The sequence below is a fragment of the Dipodomys merriami genome, unplaced genomic scaffold (genome assembly GCF_024711535.1).
Source record: "Dipodomys merriami isolate MVZ:Mamm:240054 unplaced genomic scaffold, mDipMer1.0.p SCAF_99, whole genome shotgun sequence".
Classification (NCBI taxonomy): domain Eukaryota; kingdom Metazoa; phylum Chordata; class Mammalia; order Rodentia; family Heteromyidae; genus Dipodomys; species Dipodomys merriami.
The window spans coordinates 2801735-2818902 of NW_027206612.1; the positions used below are offsets into that span (position 1 = coordinate 2801735).

General features: G+C 51.1%; 1 protein-coding gene across 10 annotated transcripts in view; it reads right to left on the reverse strand.

Moving 5' to 3' along the window:
- Positions 1-17168, reverse strand: part of Dcdc2c (doublecortin domain containing 2C) — a 75866-nt gene that overhangs the window by 31718 nt on the left and 26980 nt on the right. For 9 of the 10 annotated variants that reach the window (XM_070014636.1, XM_070014635.1, XM_070014639.1 and 6 more), the window contains exons 7-9: positions 14373-14502; positions 12636-12736; positions 2235-2303 (exon numbers count right to left, since the gene is read on the reverse strand). In XM_070014636.1, coding sequence (XP_069870737.1) covers positions 2235-2303; positions 12636-12736; positions 14373-14502 — 300 coding nt within the window. The remainder of the gene's footprint in view (positions 1-2234; positions 2304-12635; positions 12737-14372; positions 14503-17168) is intronic. The other variant, XM_070014638.1, reaches the window with a different exon arrangement.

A 17168-nucleotide genomic window follows, 5' to 3' on the forward strand; every position in this document is an offset into this window, starting at 1 on the left:
GTCACTAAAGCATTAATATTGTCAATGCTGTCATGACCATATAATTAACTAAGTGTTCTAAAGATGAAGAGGAGGCACACAAAAAAAGCACAGCTCTATTTTTAATTTTGATTTTATATACATAATGACAAAATAAATGCCTTGGTCCACAACTGCTGGGGGGTGGGGGGCTAGTCAGAGTGACCAGCCCCCTCCGCCTGGACATTCTTAGCTTTAGACATGAGATTCACCCTCAGGGCTGGAGGGGAAGAGCTTGGGGAATCCAGGCTTCACAGGTACCCACTCCATTTAGTGGGATCAAAGGTCCTTAAAAATAGTGACGAGGACTGTGCAACATGAGAGGCAGTTAGTACTGCCGAGCCGCATTCTTAAAAACGGCTGAAATGGCACATTTTATGTCGTGGGTCTTTAAACAAAATCTTCCCAAACCCTGGCAAGGAATTCTGTGACCAACTACCAGACATATGCATTTTCAAACTAACACTCGCAATATGTTCTCTTACAAGGTGGTGAGCGCTTTACACCCCTGAGGGCGGTCGGGCCAGCAGGGACACACCTAAGGAAACTGCACATAGTCTTATGGAGCAAACGCCACGAGCAACTACAGTTCACAGAAGACCAACACGGATCCCAAGGGCTGCTGGCAGGAGGGGCGGGGGCAGGGGGGTTGGTGTTACTTCTGCCTCTGGCCCGTCACCAGCTGTTCCAATGTATTTAATGCACTTGCTCATTCAGAGCTGTCAAAACCACAGGCTAGATCTTAGGGCTGAATAAGGGAATACAGCAGGCAGGGAAATACATGCCCACATTTGGCTTGTGTCACACAAGGAGCAAAGGCTGGGGGGGGGGCTGAAAGCCCTCAACATGCACACACTGGAACCAGCCCAGAGCACCCCGCTGCTAACTCCCACCTGTCTGTGAGCAACTATGGCGTCTGGGATCCCATAGGAAACCAGCTCCCGCCCAGCGCCCATCACAGAGGGCCGCCCCCTTCCCCTGCCCAGCCTGCCCTGACACTTGCTGAGGAAGGGCTTTCACATGGATGACCAGAAACTCAGTGTCAGAGAATTAGGACACACACAGACGCCACCAGAACCACCCACATGACTTCTGGCCGAGCAAGAAACGATCCCAGGCACAGCCCTCTTCCAGACCCTGTCCTGTGCAGCCAAGGCTCATACTCCTTTGTGTTCCGGACCTGAGCTTGTTCCTGAATCCTTCGCCATTGAACATGAGCTGTGCGAGGTGGGCAGGTTCTAGACCCAGGAGCTGGGCCAGGTGGCCAGGTTCTAGACCCAGGAGCTGTGCAAGGTGGGCAGGTTCTAGACCCAGGAGCTGTGCAAGGTAGACAGGTTCTAGACCCAGGAGCTGTGCAAGGTAGACAGGTTCTAGACCCAGGAGTTCTGTGGGGTGAACAGGTTCTAGACCCCGGAGCTATACAAGGTGAACAGGTTCTAGACCCAGGAGCTGTGCCAGGTGGGCAGGTTCTAGACCCAGGAGCTGTGCAAGGTGGGCAGGTTCTAGACCCAGGAGCTGTGCAAGGTGGGCAGGTTCTAGACCCAGGAGTTCTGTGGGGTGAACAGGTTCTAGACCCAGGAGCTATACAAGGTGAACAGGTTCTAGACCCAGGAGCTGGGCCAGGTGGCCAGGTTCTAGACCCAGGAGCTGTGCAAGGTGGGAAGGTTCTAGACCCAGGAGCTGTGCAAGGTAGACAGGTTCTAGACCCAGGAGTTCTGTGGGATGGGCAGGTTTTAGACCCAGGAGCTGTGCAAGGTGAACAGGTTCTAGACCCAGGAGCTGGGCCAGGTGGCCAGGTTCTAGACCCAGGAGCTGTGCAAGGTGGGAAGGTTCTAGACCCAGGAGCTGTGCAAGGTAGACAGGTTCTAGACCCAGGAGCTGTGCAAGGTAGACAGGTTCTAGACCCAGGAGTTCTGTGGGATGGGCAGGTTTTAGACCCAGGAGCTGTGCAAGGTGAACAGGTTCTAGACCCAGGAGCTGTACAAGGTGAACAGGTTCTAGACCCAGGAGCTGTACAAGGTAGACAGGTTCTAGACCCAGGAGCTGTACAAGGTAGACAGGTTCTAGACCCAGGAGCTCTGTGGGGTGGGCAGGTTCTAGACCCAGGAGCTGTGCAAGGTGAACAGGTTCTAGATCCAGAAGCTGGGGGGGGCAGGTTCTAGACCCAGGAGGTGCCTGAGACATGAGCCATGAAAATCAGAACAGGGTGTGCTAACCTTGATGGCCTCGGCATCCACGATGTCACTGTACACCTCGTCCTCCTCTTTAACTATTTCAGCTGGCACCTGGGGAGGAAACACATCGCGCTTCCAGATCTGCTGGCGCCAGCTGGCACACGCCCCGACCCTGGGGCCCAGGGAGCCGCAGGACTTCCCGGGCCGCTCCGGCCTCTCAGCTGGCGACCCAGAGCTGGCAAGGCACTGCCCACTGGGCAGCTCTGCTGGAGAGATCTTCAGGAAGAGACACTATCAGCCCTTTCTGTGTCGCTCCAGACACCTCTGGCAGTCGGTTCCTCCTTAATTCCTGGTGCACCTTTAGGGACCCCAAAGGCAGCCCCTGCCCTTGGCCAGCCCCTGGCGGAGAAACTCCCATCACCATGGCTAATACCTCCAGGGGCTCACGGCTCACCTGTGGGCGGAAGGCAATGAGCCGTCTAAATTAGTGTCCTGAAACCTCTCTCCTCTCCCCGGGAGAACCGTGTGGTTCTCTGGACCAAGAAGGGCACCGGGGCACTTTCATTGTATCCCCGTGTCCACTGGCCCGGGCTGACAGGACAGCAGCAGCGTGTACACACGGCCGGGCCCTGGCAAGGCTTTCTGGCAGCATCACCACTTAGGATACCCATGCGGAGGCCCGACTCCCCTGTGCCCCATCAGCAGGGCGGAGGCCCCGGTGGAGACGCACGCTGGCTGTAAGGCATCTGCCCGGAACCACTCACCTAACCCCAGGGAAGGCAGGCCACCGAGCTGGCTGGCCAGAGCAGAGTCCCACAGACCCACCGCTGTGGCCCCTGGCCTGGAATGTGCTAGAACAGGCCCTGTGGCTTTGCAGATGTGTAGGTATGTGCCCAGTCCAGACAGTCCCACTGTCCCAGACCTCAGTTCCTCAAACTGCAGGTCGCAGAACTGTCTTCTTCCTATCATTTCTACAGAAAGGGACCCTGTGAATGCCTGTGTGGCTCCTTTCACACTACAGAGAAACACACTTTATAAAAACATACCATTTCAAAACAGGTGATGAGACCGCAAACCACTGATTTACTAACAAATCGGTGGAGACCAGCTGCAACTGAGTCGTGAGTGCAAGCGCACACACGCGTGGCCTTGAGAGGCCCCGAGTCTCACGGGGAAGTTGAGCAAACAGTCACACCACTAATCATAAAACCACACCGTGTTTAATGGACACGGGCGAGCAGCAGAGCCTTCCTCTCGTCAGTGACCCTTCATTGAAAATCCCGAGGAAGGAAGGTGCCGCCCTGTGGAATCATGGGAAAGCCGGGCTGGCAAGGGAGCAGCACGTGCAATGCTGGGGACTTGGAGTGGTTGCAATGGTCAGAGTGTAGAGGGCACGAAAGACAGCAGCGCCTGGGCACAAGACGGCACCTGGCAGGACAGGAGTGAGGGGCACAGAGACGCGGGGCTCTGCAGGAAGGTAAACGGCAGCCCTATGCCGGTGGCCTCATGAAGCTTTTCACGTCTCCTTTGTCTCTTGGTGGACAGAGGGGCTGTGCATGCCCGGAGACGGGCAAGGAGCACGGTCTGGGGACACTGGGAGGCTGAGCTTCCGTAGAGGCTAGAACACCCGAGCAGCAACACAGACCAACAGCAGGCTGAGCGCAGCCTGCACCACGGCAGCCACAGCCGCCGCACGCAGGCTCCGTTTAGCAAGGATGCAGAGATGTACAGCCCCTGGGGGGTCCCCACTGGACCCCAATATTTAACAGCCAGACAGAAGACCAGAAGCCTAGAAAGAAGGGGAAGGAGAGAGACAGGTGAAGGTCTGGAGGTGGAGTCAGGAGAACTTCACAGAGGAAGAAAATGCTTTGACGAGCAGGGAGCGAGAATGAGGGAAGGGTCCGCGTTCACTCCTTTGTCACGGGTCACAGGGTAGGTTGAGGTTGGATGATACCAGTGTGCGGGGAGGGGGAGAAAGAGGAAGAGAAGGGGAAAGGGGGATGATCGATTGTGTCTTGTGGTTCTTGAGAAGAGGATCTGATCTGGGGGACAGGAATCTAAGCGTGGGTAGGACAGGCATTGCCTTCCTCCTAGAGAAGGGAGCATGGCTGCAAGAGACACTGGCCGGCCAACTGCCTGTGCCACAGCCATTCCCACCCCAGCCCTCAGCTGCCTCCCCGGATGGAGACAAGGACTGGACTCAGAGGTGTGGTGGATTTCCCGAGATCCCTCAGAGACACTGCTCATCGCTGAAAGCAAGCAACACGAGTACCATCTCCACCCTCAGCATGACCTTCTGTTCTGGTGCCGTGCAGAACTCAAGCAACCATCTTTAGACGCGGGAGGCAAAGCGCAAGGCTGAAGGTCAGTGTGCTGAAGGCAGGTGGGCCCTGGGACCGGACAGGTGGCCATTGGAGTGGGCGTTCCATACACCGGCAGACACTGGGACAGCTTCCTGCAGAACTTCCCACACTCGACTCCACCACATGCGTGATACATGCTCCAGTGCACGCACAATAAGTGCCCCCTTGTTATTGCAGCCACTCAAGTTTTCTGTCCTGATAGCTAACACATCCTCACAGATACAGAAGCTAATTATACTTTTTAATTTATTCATGGAAACAAAAACCCCCAGGACCTCTGTTAACTTCGTATGAGCTGGGAGTACAGAAGTCTTAAAGCTCCATTACGCTCTTTCTAATTAAGCAATTCACAGGTTACGCATGCCTAGATGGACCTGCTCCTAATTAGTCCAAATTATTTTGGTTTTACCTGAGCTAGCAATTCATTCTTGGTCCTTTCTCTGGAGAGAAAGGAGTGGAGCCCTGGGGAGGTTCTGGGCACACAACTCCGCTTGTTCAGGCCGCATGGGGGCCGAAATAAACTCTCTTCTTTTGCCTCGGCTCTTTAGGACTCAACGTAACTGACTGCATGCAGCCCGGGCTCCGGTCCCAGCCCCCAGCAGTCAGCTGAAATGAAGCTGCCATCCCACATCCCGGAGGCCACGGGGGCCGCAGCTCCCCTGGCAGCGGTGTGCTGGCCCTGTGCTGTTCCCCACCGCTCACCCTGCCCCACGAGGACATCAAAGCTAGCACCTCCACACCCACCTTCCCAGTCTCCAGAACGGGGAGCTGGTATTTCCTGTTCTCATAAGCAACTCCATCTCCGGAATGCTGTTACAGCACACAAAACAGACCAAGACAACCGTTGGATTTGGTGAGGCCATGCATGCCACCTTGGTCACACTGCGTAGGTAAAGAGTGGGTGCTAAGCCAATCACCCCAAAGAGCAGTCAGAGGGACCACTGGGCCTAAACGGGGCCTGCAGTTGTAGGCACGCATCTGCCGTTTTTTAAGTACTTAGGGAAATAACAGCAATCTTATCCCTGGTAAAAGACAATGCTTGGAAAAACCTAATTTTTTAAGACAGTCCTTAAATCACAAAATTTCAGTATCAATCATCTAGTTATCATGTTTTGTACAGATTTTGGGAACATGTGTTCCTGGACTGGATATAAAAACTCAGGCTTCAGCATTACAAAGAATTCTAAGAGGGGGGACACAACCTGAAGAAAGCAGCCAGGAACTGGGGCCTGCCCCAAACAGGCGTTACTCAAAGTCTAACTGAGCAAGCACAGGAGGAAAGGAAAAAAGAAAAACTTAGGAAAACAGAATGGCAGGGACAACAATACATCTCTCTATACTTTCTCTTAATATAAATGGGCTGAATTCGCCAATTAAAAGAAAACGAACTGAGGACTGGATAAGAAAACAAGACCCATCCATCTGTTGCCTTCAGGAGACCCACCTCTCAGCCAAACATACAAACAAACTCAGAGTGAAGGGGTGGAAAAGGATCTACCAATCAAACGCCCCCAGTAAGAAAGCAGGTGTAGCTATCCTGATATCTGACAAAATAAACTTTTCATTAAAATCAGTACAGAAAGACAAGGACGGACACTACATATTAATAAAGGGAACAATCCAAGAGGAGGATATAACCATCATCAACTTATATGCCCCAAATATTGGTGCACCCAGATATGTCAAACAAATGCTCTCAAACTTAAAGAATAAAATAGATCCCAATACGATAATACTAGGAGACTTTAACACACCACTCTCACCAAAGGACAGGTCTACCAACCAGAGGATTGGCAAAGAAGCTACCGAATTAAGAGAGGCCATACTTCAAGCGGAATTAACTGACATCTACCGAGTATTTTACCCTAAAACAACACAGTACACATTCTTCTCAGCAGCTCACGGAACTTTCTCCAAAATAGACCATATCATAGTTCATGCAAGGAACTTAAGCAAATACAAAGGGATCGACATAATCCCCTGTATCCTATCTGACCACAGTGGAATCAAGCTAGCTCTCAATAACAAAGCATACCGCAGAAATTTCTCCAATACATGGAAATTGAACAGCACACTCCTTAACAATGCCTGGATAACAGAAGAGATCAGAGAAGAAATAAAGCATTTCCTACAAATCAATGAAAATGAAAACACCTCACAAAGAAACTTGTGGGACACAGCAAAAGCAGTCCTGAGGGGCAAATTTATTGCCCTCAGTGCCCACATCAAGAGAATGGAGACAGACCAAGTAAATAATCTCATGTTGCAATTAAAACAGCTAGAAAAACAAGAAAAAATGGGACCTAAAGCTACTAGACGAAGCCAGATAACCAAATTAAGAGCAGAGATTAACCAATTAGAAAATCAGAAAACCATAACCAAAATAAACCAAACAAAAAGCTGGTTCTTTGAAAAAATAAACAAAATTGATGGCCCATTGGCTAGATTAATTAAAAAAAGAAGAGAGGAAACCCATATTAATAGGATTAGGGATGCCACGGGAAACATCACCACACGTACCCAAGATATCCAAACAATTCTAACAGACTACTTTCAAAAGCTATACTCTCTAAAGGAAGAAAATCGGGCAGAAATGGATGCATTTTTAGAGAAATACAAGTTGCCCAAACTGAGCAAAGAAGAAGTTAACCAATTAAATAAGCCAATATCCTATAATGAGATACAGGAAGCTATCAAAAGTCTTCCAACAAAAAAAAGCCCAGGACCAGATGGATTCACAGCAGAATTCTATAAGACCTTTAAACAAGAACTAATACCCATACTCCTCAAGCTCTTCAGAGAAACAGAGAAGGAAGGAGCTATCCCAAACTCATTCTACGAAGCCAATATCACACTCATCCCCAAACCAGGCAAAGACCCAACCAAAAAGGAGAATTACAGGCCAATCTCCTTGATGAACACAGATGCAAAGATCCTTAACAAGATTCTAGCTAACAGAATCCAGAAACACATAAAAAAAATAATTCATTATGACCAGGTAGGCTTCATCCCAGAGACACAGGGATGGTTTAACATACGTAAGTCAATAAATGTAATCCAACATATCAACAGAGCCAAGGTCAAGAATCACATGATTATCGCTACAGATGCAGAAAAGGCCTTTGACAAAATTCAACATTCATTCATGCTAAAAGCTCTGGAGAAAATAGGAATAGAAGGAACATTTCTAAAAACAATAAAAGCCATTTATGACAGACCAATAGCCAATATTATACTTAATGGGGAAAAGCTGCAACCAATTCTCCTAAAATCAGGAACAAGGCAAGGATGCCCACTGTCTCCACTCCTCTTCAATATAGTCCTAGAACCCTTAGCCAGGGCAATAAGGCAAGAAAAAGACATTAAAGGGATCCGCATAGGGAAAGAAGAAGTTAAACTATCCCTTTTTGCAGATGACATGATACTATACCTCCACGATCCCAAAAACTCCATCCCCAAACTCTTAGAAATCATAAATCACTTCGGCAAAATAGCAGGATACAAAATAAACCCACAAAAATCAGTTGCCTTCCTATACACTGATAATGTACAGGAAGAGAGGGAAATAAAGGGAGCAACCCAATTCACAATAACCTCCCGAAAAATAAAATATTTAGGAATTAACCTAACCAAAGATGTAAAAGAACTATTTAATGAAAACCATAAAAAGTTAAAGAAAGAAATTGCAGAAGACACTAGGAAATGGAAAGACCTCCCATGCTCCTGGATAGGCCGACTTAATATAGTAAAGATGGTAATACTTCCAAAACTAATATACAAATTCAACGCAATTCCTATTAAAATCCCAATGACGTACATCACTGAAATACAGAAAACAGTCCAAAAATTCATATGGAACAACAAAAGACCTAGAATAGCCAAAACAATTCTAGGGGATAAAGACAATATGGGAGGGCTATCCATGCCGAACTTCAAACTCTACTACAGAGCTATAATAACAAAGACAGCATGGTACTGGCACAAAAACAGACCCGAAGACCAATGGAACAGAATAGAAGATCCAGAAATAAACCCACAGGCCTACAGCCAGCTGATATTCGACAAAGGAGCCAAAGACATACAATGGAAGAAACACAGCCTCTTCAACCGCTGGTGCTGGGAAAACTGGGCAGCCACATGCAGAAAACTAAAAGTGGACCCCAGCCTATCACCATGCACCAACATCAACTCAAAATGGATTAAAGACCTTAACATTAAACCTGAATCTCTGAAACTACTGCAGGACAGAGTAGGAGAGACACTTGAACTAATAGGCACAGGAAGGAACTTCCTGAACAGAGTCCCAGGGTCACAACAAATTGGAGAGAGACTCGACAAATGGGACTACCTTAAAATAAAAAGCTTCTGCACAGATAAAGCTATCGCAACCAAGCTAGAAAGACAACCAACTAATTGGGAAAAAATATTTACCAGCAATATATCAGACAAGGGGTTAACATCCTGTATATACAGGGAACTCAAGAAACTAATCCCTCCCAAACCCAACACACCAATTACTAAATGGGCAAGGGAACTAAAGAGGGACTTCTCAAATGAAGAAATAAAAATGGCAAAGAAACACATGAGGAAATGTTCATCATCCCTGGTGGTGAAGGAAATGCAAATAAAGACAACCCTGAGATACCACCTTACCCCAGTCAGAATGTCCCACATCCACAAATCAGCCAACGACAAATGCTGGAGGGGATGTGGAGAACGAGGAACGCTATTACACTGCTGGTGGGAATGTACACTCATACAACCACTTTGGAAAGCAGTCTGGAGGGTCCTTAGAAAGCTAAAGATTGACCTCCCTTACGACCCAGTCATACCACTTCTAGGCATCTACCCTGAACAACAGGAACCAATATACAAGGACACGTGCACCTCCATGTTTATTGCAGCACTGTTCGCAATAGCTAGGATATGGAAACAACCTAGATGCCCCACCACAGATGAATGGATCCAAAAATTGTGGTATCTATACACAATGGAATATTATGCAGCCATTAGAAATGACAAAATAATGGCATTTGCAGGGAAATGGATGGAGCTAGAAGGAATCATGTTGAGCGAGGTAAGCCAAGAACGAAGAGACAAACAGTACCTGGTCTCCCTGATAAGTGGATGATGAATCCAAAAGGTTAGGTGATATGACAAAACTAACAGGACTTAAGAAACAAAGAACTCCCACTCATCTGGTTGAACCACTACTAAATATCCCCATGCTGCTGATCACATATATGGTATATAACATATGAGCACCGTTATATATTACAGACTGTGATAGACAATTTGCTCCAGGAAAGTTAGAATGAACTTGTGACTTTAAATGAGCATCATTATTCCACAATACTGTGAATTTCCGGAAATTAAGTAATCACTTAATCACAATCAAAAAAAAAAAAAAAAAAAAAGAACCTTGGGGAAGGTAGGGAGGGAGGGGATGGTAGGGGGAAAACAATGGAGGGGGTAACAATGTTCAAGAGGAAGTGGAAGTGTACTTATTACCTCACTCATGTAACTGTAACCCTCTGTATAGTATCTTTACAATAAAAAAAAAAAAAAAAACCTCAGGCTTCTAAAATAAATGCTAGTGTCAAAGTTCAGAGTGTCTGAGAATTAAACGTGCAAAGCCGGGCCCCGGTGTGATTGTCCGTGTAGCCTGCCCCGGCCCGCGGGTGAGCTCAGCAGATAGCAGCGGGACGCCCCTGACATCACTCCAAGGACAATGAATCTGAAAACAAGTTAACGTATGTTCAAATAAAAGCATCCCAGCAGAGAAGGGAGAAAGGAACATCAGAGGTAAGTGACAGGCCAGGGGGAAGAGACCACCAGACAGGTGTCCTCCGACAGCCAGGGCCCAGCCAGGAGCTGCTGCTGTCCCTGAGGGCTGTTCCTGCCCTGCCGCCACACCCCCCCGCCTCCCCCTGTGCACAGCGCTGGTCCAGAGCAGGGCGTCCAGGACCTGCAGGGCCTCCGCCTCCCCCTGTGCACAGCGCTGGTCCAAAGCAGGACGTCCAGGACCTGCAGGGCCTCGCCACTCCGAGGTCGCTCCGTCATGAAGGCCCAGCTCCTCCAACAAGCACCTCGACTTGATCTGCCTGAAGGCAAACCTCTCCACGGAGCAGTGAACTCATCAGAGGGCCGGGGCCCCAGACCCACCAGCCTCCGTCTATGTGAGCACTGTCATGGCTCTTCCTGCCCACAGCCAGCGCAACTGTCACCCTCCTTCCTGTCCTCTAAATATTTACGGGAGACTCTGACCTATGGGTACTGGAAGAAGGTTCTAGATACTTGGACAGGCAACAGTTAAGGGGACAAGGGTCAAAGTATTCATCATTACCATAAAAGGCAGACAGGGCGTGACATTCCATAGCAGGGACACACACAGGGCACACCCATACCCCTTACTCGCCAAGCCCTAACAATTACATCACCATGGGAGGTGTAATTGTTCCAGTCCTCTTACTAATAGGCATCATCAGCCAGGCAGGTGAGGGGTCCCTAACTCATGAGCTTCCCTTCTTCAATCTGGAAGACAACCCAAACTCACGCCTTTATTTGCATGGATAGGACGTTACATTTGCCAACATTCTATCATCACATGCTAGAAAGGCTGATAGGACAGAACATAGTAAGAAACAACACAGGGAGAGGCTCAGGGTAACCCACGGAGTTCACATCAATTTCCCTAAAACAGGAGAAATATTCTAGATTACTATGAAGCTGGGCGCCAGTGGCTCACACCTGTCATCCTAACTACTCAGGAGGCTGAGATCTGAGGATCGAGGTTCAAAGCCAGCCCCAACTTTGAACTTTATGTCCAATTAACCACCAGAAAATTGGAAGTGTCCCTACAGCCAACCAAAAAGAAAAAAAAGGCCACAGCATAATCAAGCAGTACCAGAACCAAACCACCTTCCTCAGTGGACTGGCTAGGCCCCAGGACCTGGACTAAAGCATCTCCCTTCCTTCCACATGGAAGCCAGTAGCACTGCTTGGCACCCAGAGCCTGCCTAGCATGCAAACATGAAGTCTGAGTGTGGGCGCAGCCATCCTCCAGGCGTGGGTCTATCTACCAGGCCCCACCCACCCACATAGGCCCCGCCTACTCACACAGGCACCACCCTCCAGGACCTACCCACCCCTAGAATGCGTGATAGCCCCACCTCCCCCATGTTCCTGCCCCAGGGAAAGAGACCATCCTTGAAGAACTGCATACTGGCAGAGTCTAACTCTCATTCCATCCAAATCTTATCAAAAACAAGGGAGCTGGGCACTGGTGGCTCATGCCTGTCATCCTAGCTACTCAGGAGGCTGAGATCTGAGGATCACGGTTCAAAGCCATCCCGGGCAGGAAAGACCGTGAGACTCTTGTCTCCAATAAACCATCAGAAAACCGGAAGTGGCGCTGTAGTTCAAGCAGTAGAGCACTCGCCTTGAGCTGAAGAGCTGAGGGACAGCGCCCAGGCCCAGAGTTCAAGCCCCATGACTGACAAAAAAAAAAAAAAAAAACAAGTGAAAAAGTTCCATTGGTGGTTACCATTAAACTAAGCTTGAGTGAGCAGCCCTGGTGGCAGAGACCTCTGGAGGGTCCCACACCACACCTAAAGGGCTTCTTGTGTTGCCACCCTCCCTCTTACTCCTCACTCTGTGTCTGAGTCCTAAGATCCCGTCCACCTTCCGCATCGTGTACCACCTCGACAGTTTCATGACAGATTCAAGAGCCAGACTCTCTCCCTCGTTGAGCTCCCCCGCCCCCCAGGCCCTCTGGAAGCTTCTGCCCAGCGCCTGGCTCCCCAGCATGGACCCGGCCCAGCTGCTGACAGCGTCTGTCTGATCTGACCCCACGCCTCACTCACAAGCAGAGCCAGCTCCCGTTCCCCACGCAGCCACAGCACCTGAGCCACGGTGTCATTGACAACAGGTTAGTCTCCACTCAGAGGGGGAAGGACAGGCGGGAAATGCCCCGGGACGGGATGCGAGCGTGGGCAGTGGCTAACTAGGGGACCTGGGGCGAGGCTGGGACACGGAGCAGACACAGCACGGTCACCAGGGTCCCGGGCCTGCCACCCACCTGGTCCTCCGGCACCTCCACCTTCACCTCTGGGTCCTCTCTGACGTCCAGCGCCCCTTGGGTATCCTTGGTAGGCGTCTGTGCTTTATACACATCTCCCTCTGCGGGGAAAAAGAACACAGAGAGGCTTTTCAAGTCAGAGTTACAGAGTCGGCGTGCCCGGCTCCCTGTGCCTGGCCGGAAGCCTGACCCAGCTCCGGGCCTCTCGCTACTCCCGCTCCGCCTCCCCCTGCCTCTGCTCTGCACCATCAGCAGCCTCGGGGTCCACACCACCCGCCTAATGTCCACCTCCACGAGGATGCCGAGTTCCCCTCTCCTGACCCCAGGGACCCCCAAACTGCTCAGAGCTGCCCGGAACAACGGGGTCTCTCTTGCCACCTCCTGCCCTCTGAGACTGGACATGATGTGTCCACCGCACACACAATGCAGAGAAGGGCGTGTCTCAGCGCCCAGCGAGAGCAGGGGGAATGAGCGGGGCCGCAGTGCGAGCAGAACAAGCATGGGGGTGGGGGAGGGGTAATACTTCAACGTACTCCAGTGTAAAGCCAGCGCCAATCTCTCTCACCCAGAAGGAATGCAGACGGCCCTGGGGTTTCCCTCAGGAGGCCAGCGGGCCTCCTGCATTCTGTGTCACGGGGAGAGTACACAGAGCCCAGTGAGCCACAAACTGTGGAACTGACTTCAAATACTGCATTTGGAGGCTTCCTTCCTAGAGAATTCTATCCCCTTCAGCTTTGGAACTTTGCTTTCCTGCTCTGCTTACCTTACATACTGAATTTTTTTTTTTTTGTGAAAATACTGTACAGAGGGGTTACAATTACATGGGCAAGATAATGAGTACATTTCTTATCAAGCATTGTAGCCTCCTCCTTGGTTTCCCCTTCCCATCCTCCCCCTGCCCTCCCCACCCAATCCTCCCTGCACCCCTTCCCCCCCCAGCACCAAAGTGGTAAAGTTCGTTTTCCACATAACAACTTGTATATCTCATTGTTGCAATGGGTCCAACTGTATCCCTATTTAAATGATTTGTTTTTCCCCTTCCCCTCCACAAATTATAACAACATCAAATACAGTGAAAGCAGGGGTTATACTGCGGGGGAAGGACATACAAAGCAACAAAGAAATAATTTTATAAATGTGTTAGAAACAATCGCATGAAAGAAAAAAAATTGGATACATATCAATAAGTATAGCCACAAGAGCTGGGTGCCGGTGGCTCACTCCTGTCATCCTAGCTACTCAGGAGGCTAAGGTCTGAGGATCATGGTTCAAAGGCAGCCCAGGCAGGAAAGTCTGTGATACTCTTATCTCCAATTAACCACCAGAAAACCAGAAGTGGCGCTATGGCTCAAGTAGTAGAGTGCTCACCTTGAGCTGAGGAGCTCAGGGAAGCATCCAAGCCCAGAGTTCAAGCCCCATGATTGACAAAAAAAAAATTGTATGTGTATGTGTATATATATATATATATATATATATACATATATATATATACATATACATATACGTATAGTCATAAGAAAAAAATCATAGCATAAATGTGGCCTGGAGCCCACACAGGCACAGGTGGAGGAAGAGAGGAGGAGAGCAGGAGAGGAAGAGAGAAAGAGAGGAGGACAGAAGAGGAGGAGAAGAGAAGAGGATAAAAGAAGAGGAGAAGAGGAGAGGAGGAGGGCAGAAAGAACAGGAAGGGCTGGGAGCAGTTAGCGTTGCCAACAGCAGAATGAAATTCCACCTTACCCGCACCAGTTTCCTCTAAAGGTTCCGACAGCGATTTCTTTTTCTTGTCTTCTTTGGCGTAGTAAACAGACTCCTGTGTTTTAGGTAGAGCTTTGTCACTTTGGGGGAGTTCTTTTTCTTTGGCGTCCACCTAAAGCACACATGAAGAACAAAAAGTATCTTGGGAGGAGCACGGCACTGCGCCTGCGTCCCTCGGTGTGGGACAGTGGCTTCGGAGCGGACAGCGGCAGGAGTCCAGGCATCCGGAAAGTCCAGGCAGTGGGTGTCCTCTCCGCTCCCCCCACCCCACCGCCGTGCCTTTCCCTTCCCAGAGGTGAGACGGTTCCCCCCCCCCCATCTCTCCCAGCTCCTCTGGGGGCAGACCCCGCCCCAGCGGCGGTGGTGCTGTGACCACCAACAGCACTTGGGGGGCTCAGGAAGCCCATGAGCAAGTTTGGGGGGCCCTGCAGACACGCTGTGGGGCCTCAGAAAATCTATCATTCAACCACCACCATCCGTGCTGCATTCTCTGGGCATCGGGCGGGTTTCTGAGCAAAGCCCACCACACAGCAGCAGCTTTCAGGATCCGTGAAGGGAAATTCAAATGTTAACCATCTGTGGACGATCACACCAATGCACAAGGAAAGGTAAGATGGTTCTCAGCACCCCCACAAGTGTGTCCCCCTCCCTGCCTTGGCTCTAGGAATTGCCTTGTCTTCGTCTTTCTCTTGTTTATAATCTTTACACAGGACTTGAAGGGAATCCAAGACAGAAGGACATACACAGGTACTTCTCTCAAGTTTGCATATGAAAACACCTGCCCTGCTCCATGGCTGCATTACCTGTGGTCAGACTACCGGGCTTTTCCCTGCTGAGGATTAAAGAGTTAAAATTAGGCCTTCAACCTCCTACAAAATGCCTCTATTTGAAGGTGTTTCTTGCCTGCTGAAATCATGTTGGCACTATAGGAAAAGAGAAGCAATGAGGTGGTTACTGGTGCTTGTGGTGTGGGAGGGGCTGGGGCACCTTTATTCTCAGCGTGTGTCTGGACTCCATGATGAGGGTCCACACGTGGGACCTCTGAGACAATCCTCCCAGGACCAGGACAGAATCCTGAACTCCCCTGACATGCCGGGACAGCTACAACACCAAGCGAACAGTGCAGAGCAAGGCAGGCCTGCCACGCCTGGCACCGGCCCCAGCCCCAGGCACGCAAGGAGAGAAATGTGAGATTCCTGACACACCAGAGAGCCACTAAGCCAGAGCGAGCAGCATGCCAGGAAAGGGCGGCTGACCGCCTGTGCAAGGTCATGGTGGAACCACGTCTTCACAAACACCTTATTTCTGTGGTGCCTGACCCGGCACTGCCATGGCCTGGCACCACGTGGCACAGATGTGGCCTCTTGCTAAGTCGGAGCTCACACACCTCCTCCTTGGTGCATAGGCCTGGCTCAACCCACGGGAGCTCAGGGGAGCCCAGGGAGCTCAGGGTGGCTCCGGGAGGTCAGGTGGCCTCAGAGGAAGCCCAGGGGCTGGAGTGGCAACTCCAGGGCTCCACAGAGAAACCACACTCCCAGCCCTCAGCGGGCAGTGAAAGGGAGTCTACATGCATGGAGCAGGGAAACTCAGGGTGCAGATGGCTGTGGCTAAGCCTTGGGAAACCCAGACATGGGTGTGGATAGAAGGCTGAGATGTGGCCAGGATCCAGACTCCATGCAGAGCTAGCGTGCAGGGGATCTAGTGTGCAGAGGAGCTAGTGTTCAGGGGACCTAGCGTGCAGGGAGCTAGTGTTCAGGGGATCTAGCGTGGGGGGAGCTAGCGTGCAGGGGAGCTAGCGTGCAGGGGAGCTAGCGTGCAGGGGATCTAGCGTGCAGGGGATCTAGCGTGCAGGGGATCTAGTGTGCAGGGGATCTAGTGTGCAGGGAGCTAGCGTGCAGGGATCTAGCGTGCAGCTGAGCTAGTGTGCAGGGGAGCTAGCGTGCAGGGAACTAGTATGCAGGGGATCTAGCGTGCAGGGGATGTAGCATGCAGGGGAGCTAGTGTGCAGGGAGCTAGCGTGCAGGGGAGCTAGCGTGCAGGGGAGCTAGCGTGCAGGGGATCTAGCGTGCAGGGGATCTAGCGTGCAGCTGAGCTAGTGTGCAGGGGAGCTAGCGTGCAGGGGATCTAGCGTGCAGGGGATCTAGCGTGCAGCTGAGCTAGTGTGCAGGGGAGCTAGCGTGCATGGGAGCTAGCATGCATGGGAGCTAGCGTGCAGGGGAGCTAGCGTGCAGGGGAGCTAGTGTGCAGCTGAGCTAGTGTGCAGGGGAGCTAGCGTGCAGGGGAGCTAGCGTGCAGGGGAGCTAGCGTGCAGGGGAGCTAGTGTGCAGGGGATCTAGCGTGCAGGGGATCTAGAGTGCAGCTGAGCTAGTGTGCAGGGGAGCTAGCGTGCATGGGAGCTAGTGTGCAGGGGAGCTAGCGTGCAGGGGATCTAGCGTGCAGGGGATCTAGCGTGCAGCTGAGCTAGTGTGCAGGGGAGCTAGCGTGCATGGGAGCTAGCGTGCAGGGGAGCTAGCGTGCATGGGAGCTAGCGTGCAGGGGAGCTAGTGTGCAGGGGAGCTAGTGTGCAGCTGAGCTAGTGTGCAGGGGAGCTAGCGTGCATGGGAGCTAGCGTGCAGGGGAGCTAGCGTGCATGGGAGCTAGCGTGCAGGGGAGCTAGCGTGCAGGGGAGCTAGTGTGCAGGGGAGCTAGCGTGCAGGGGAGCTAGTGTGCAGGGGAGCTAGCGTGCAGGGGAGCTAGTGTGCAGGGGATCTAGCGTGCAGGGGAGCTAGTGTGCAGGGG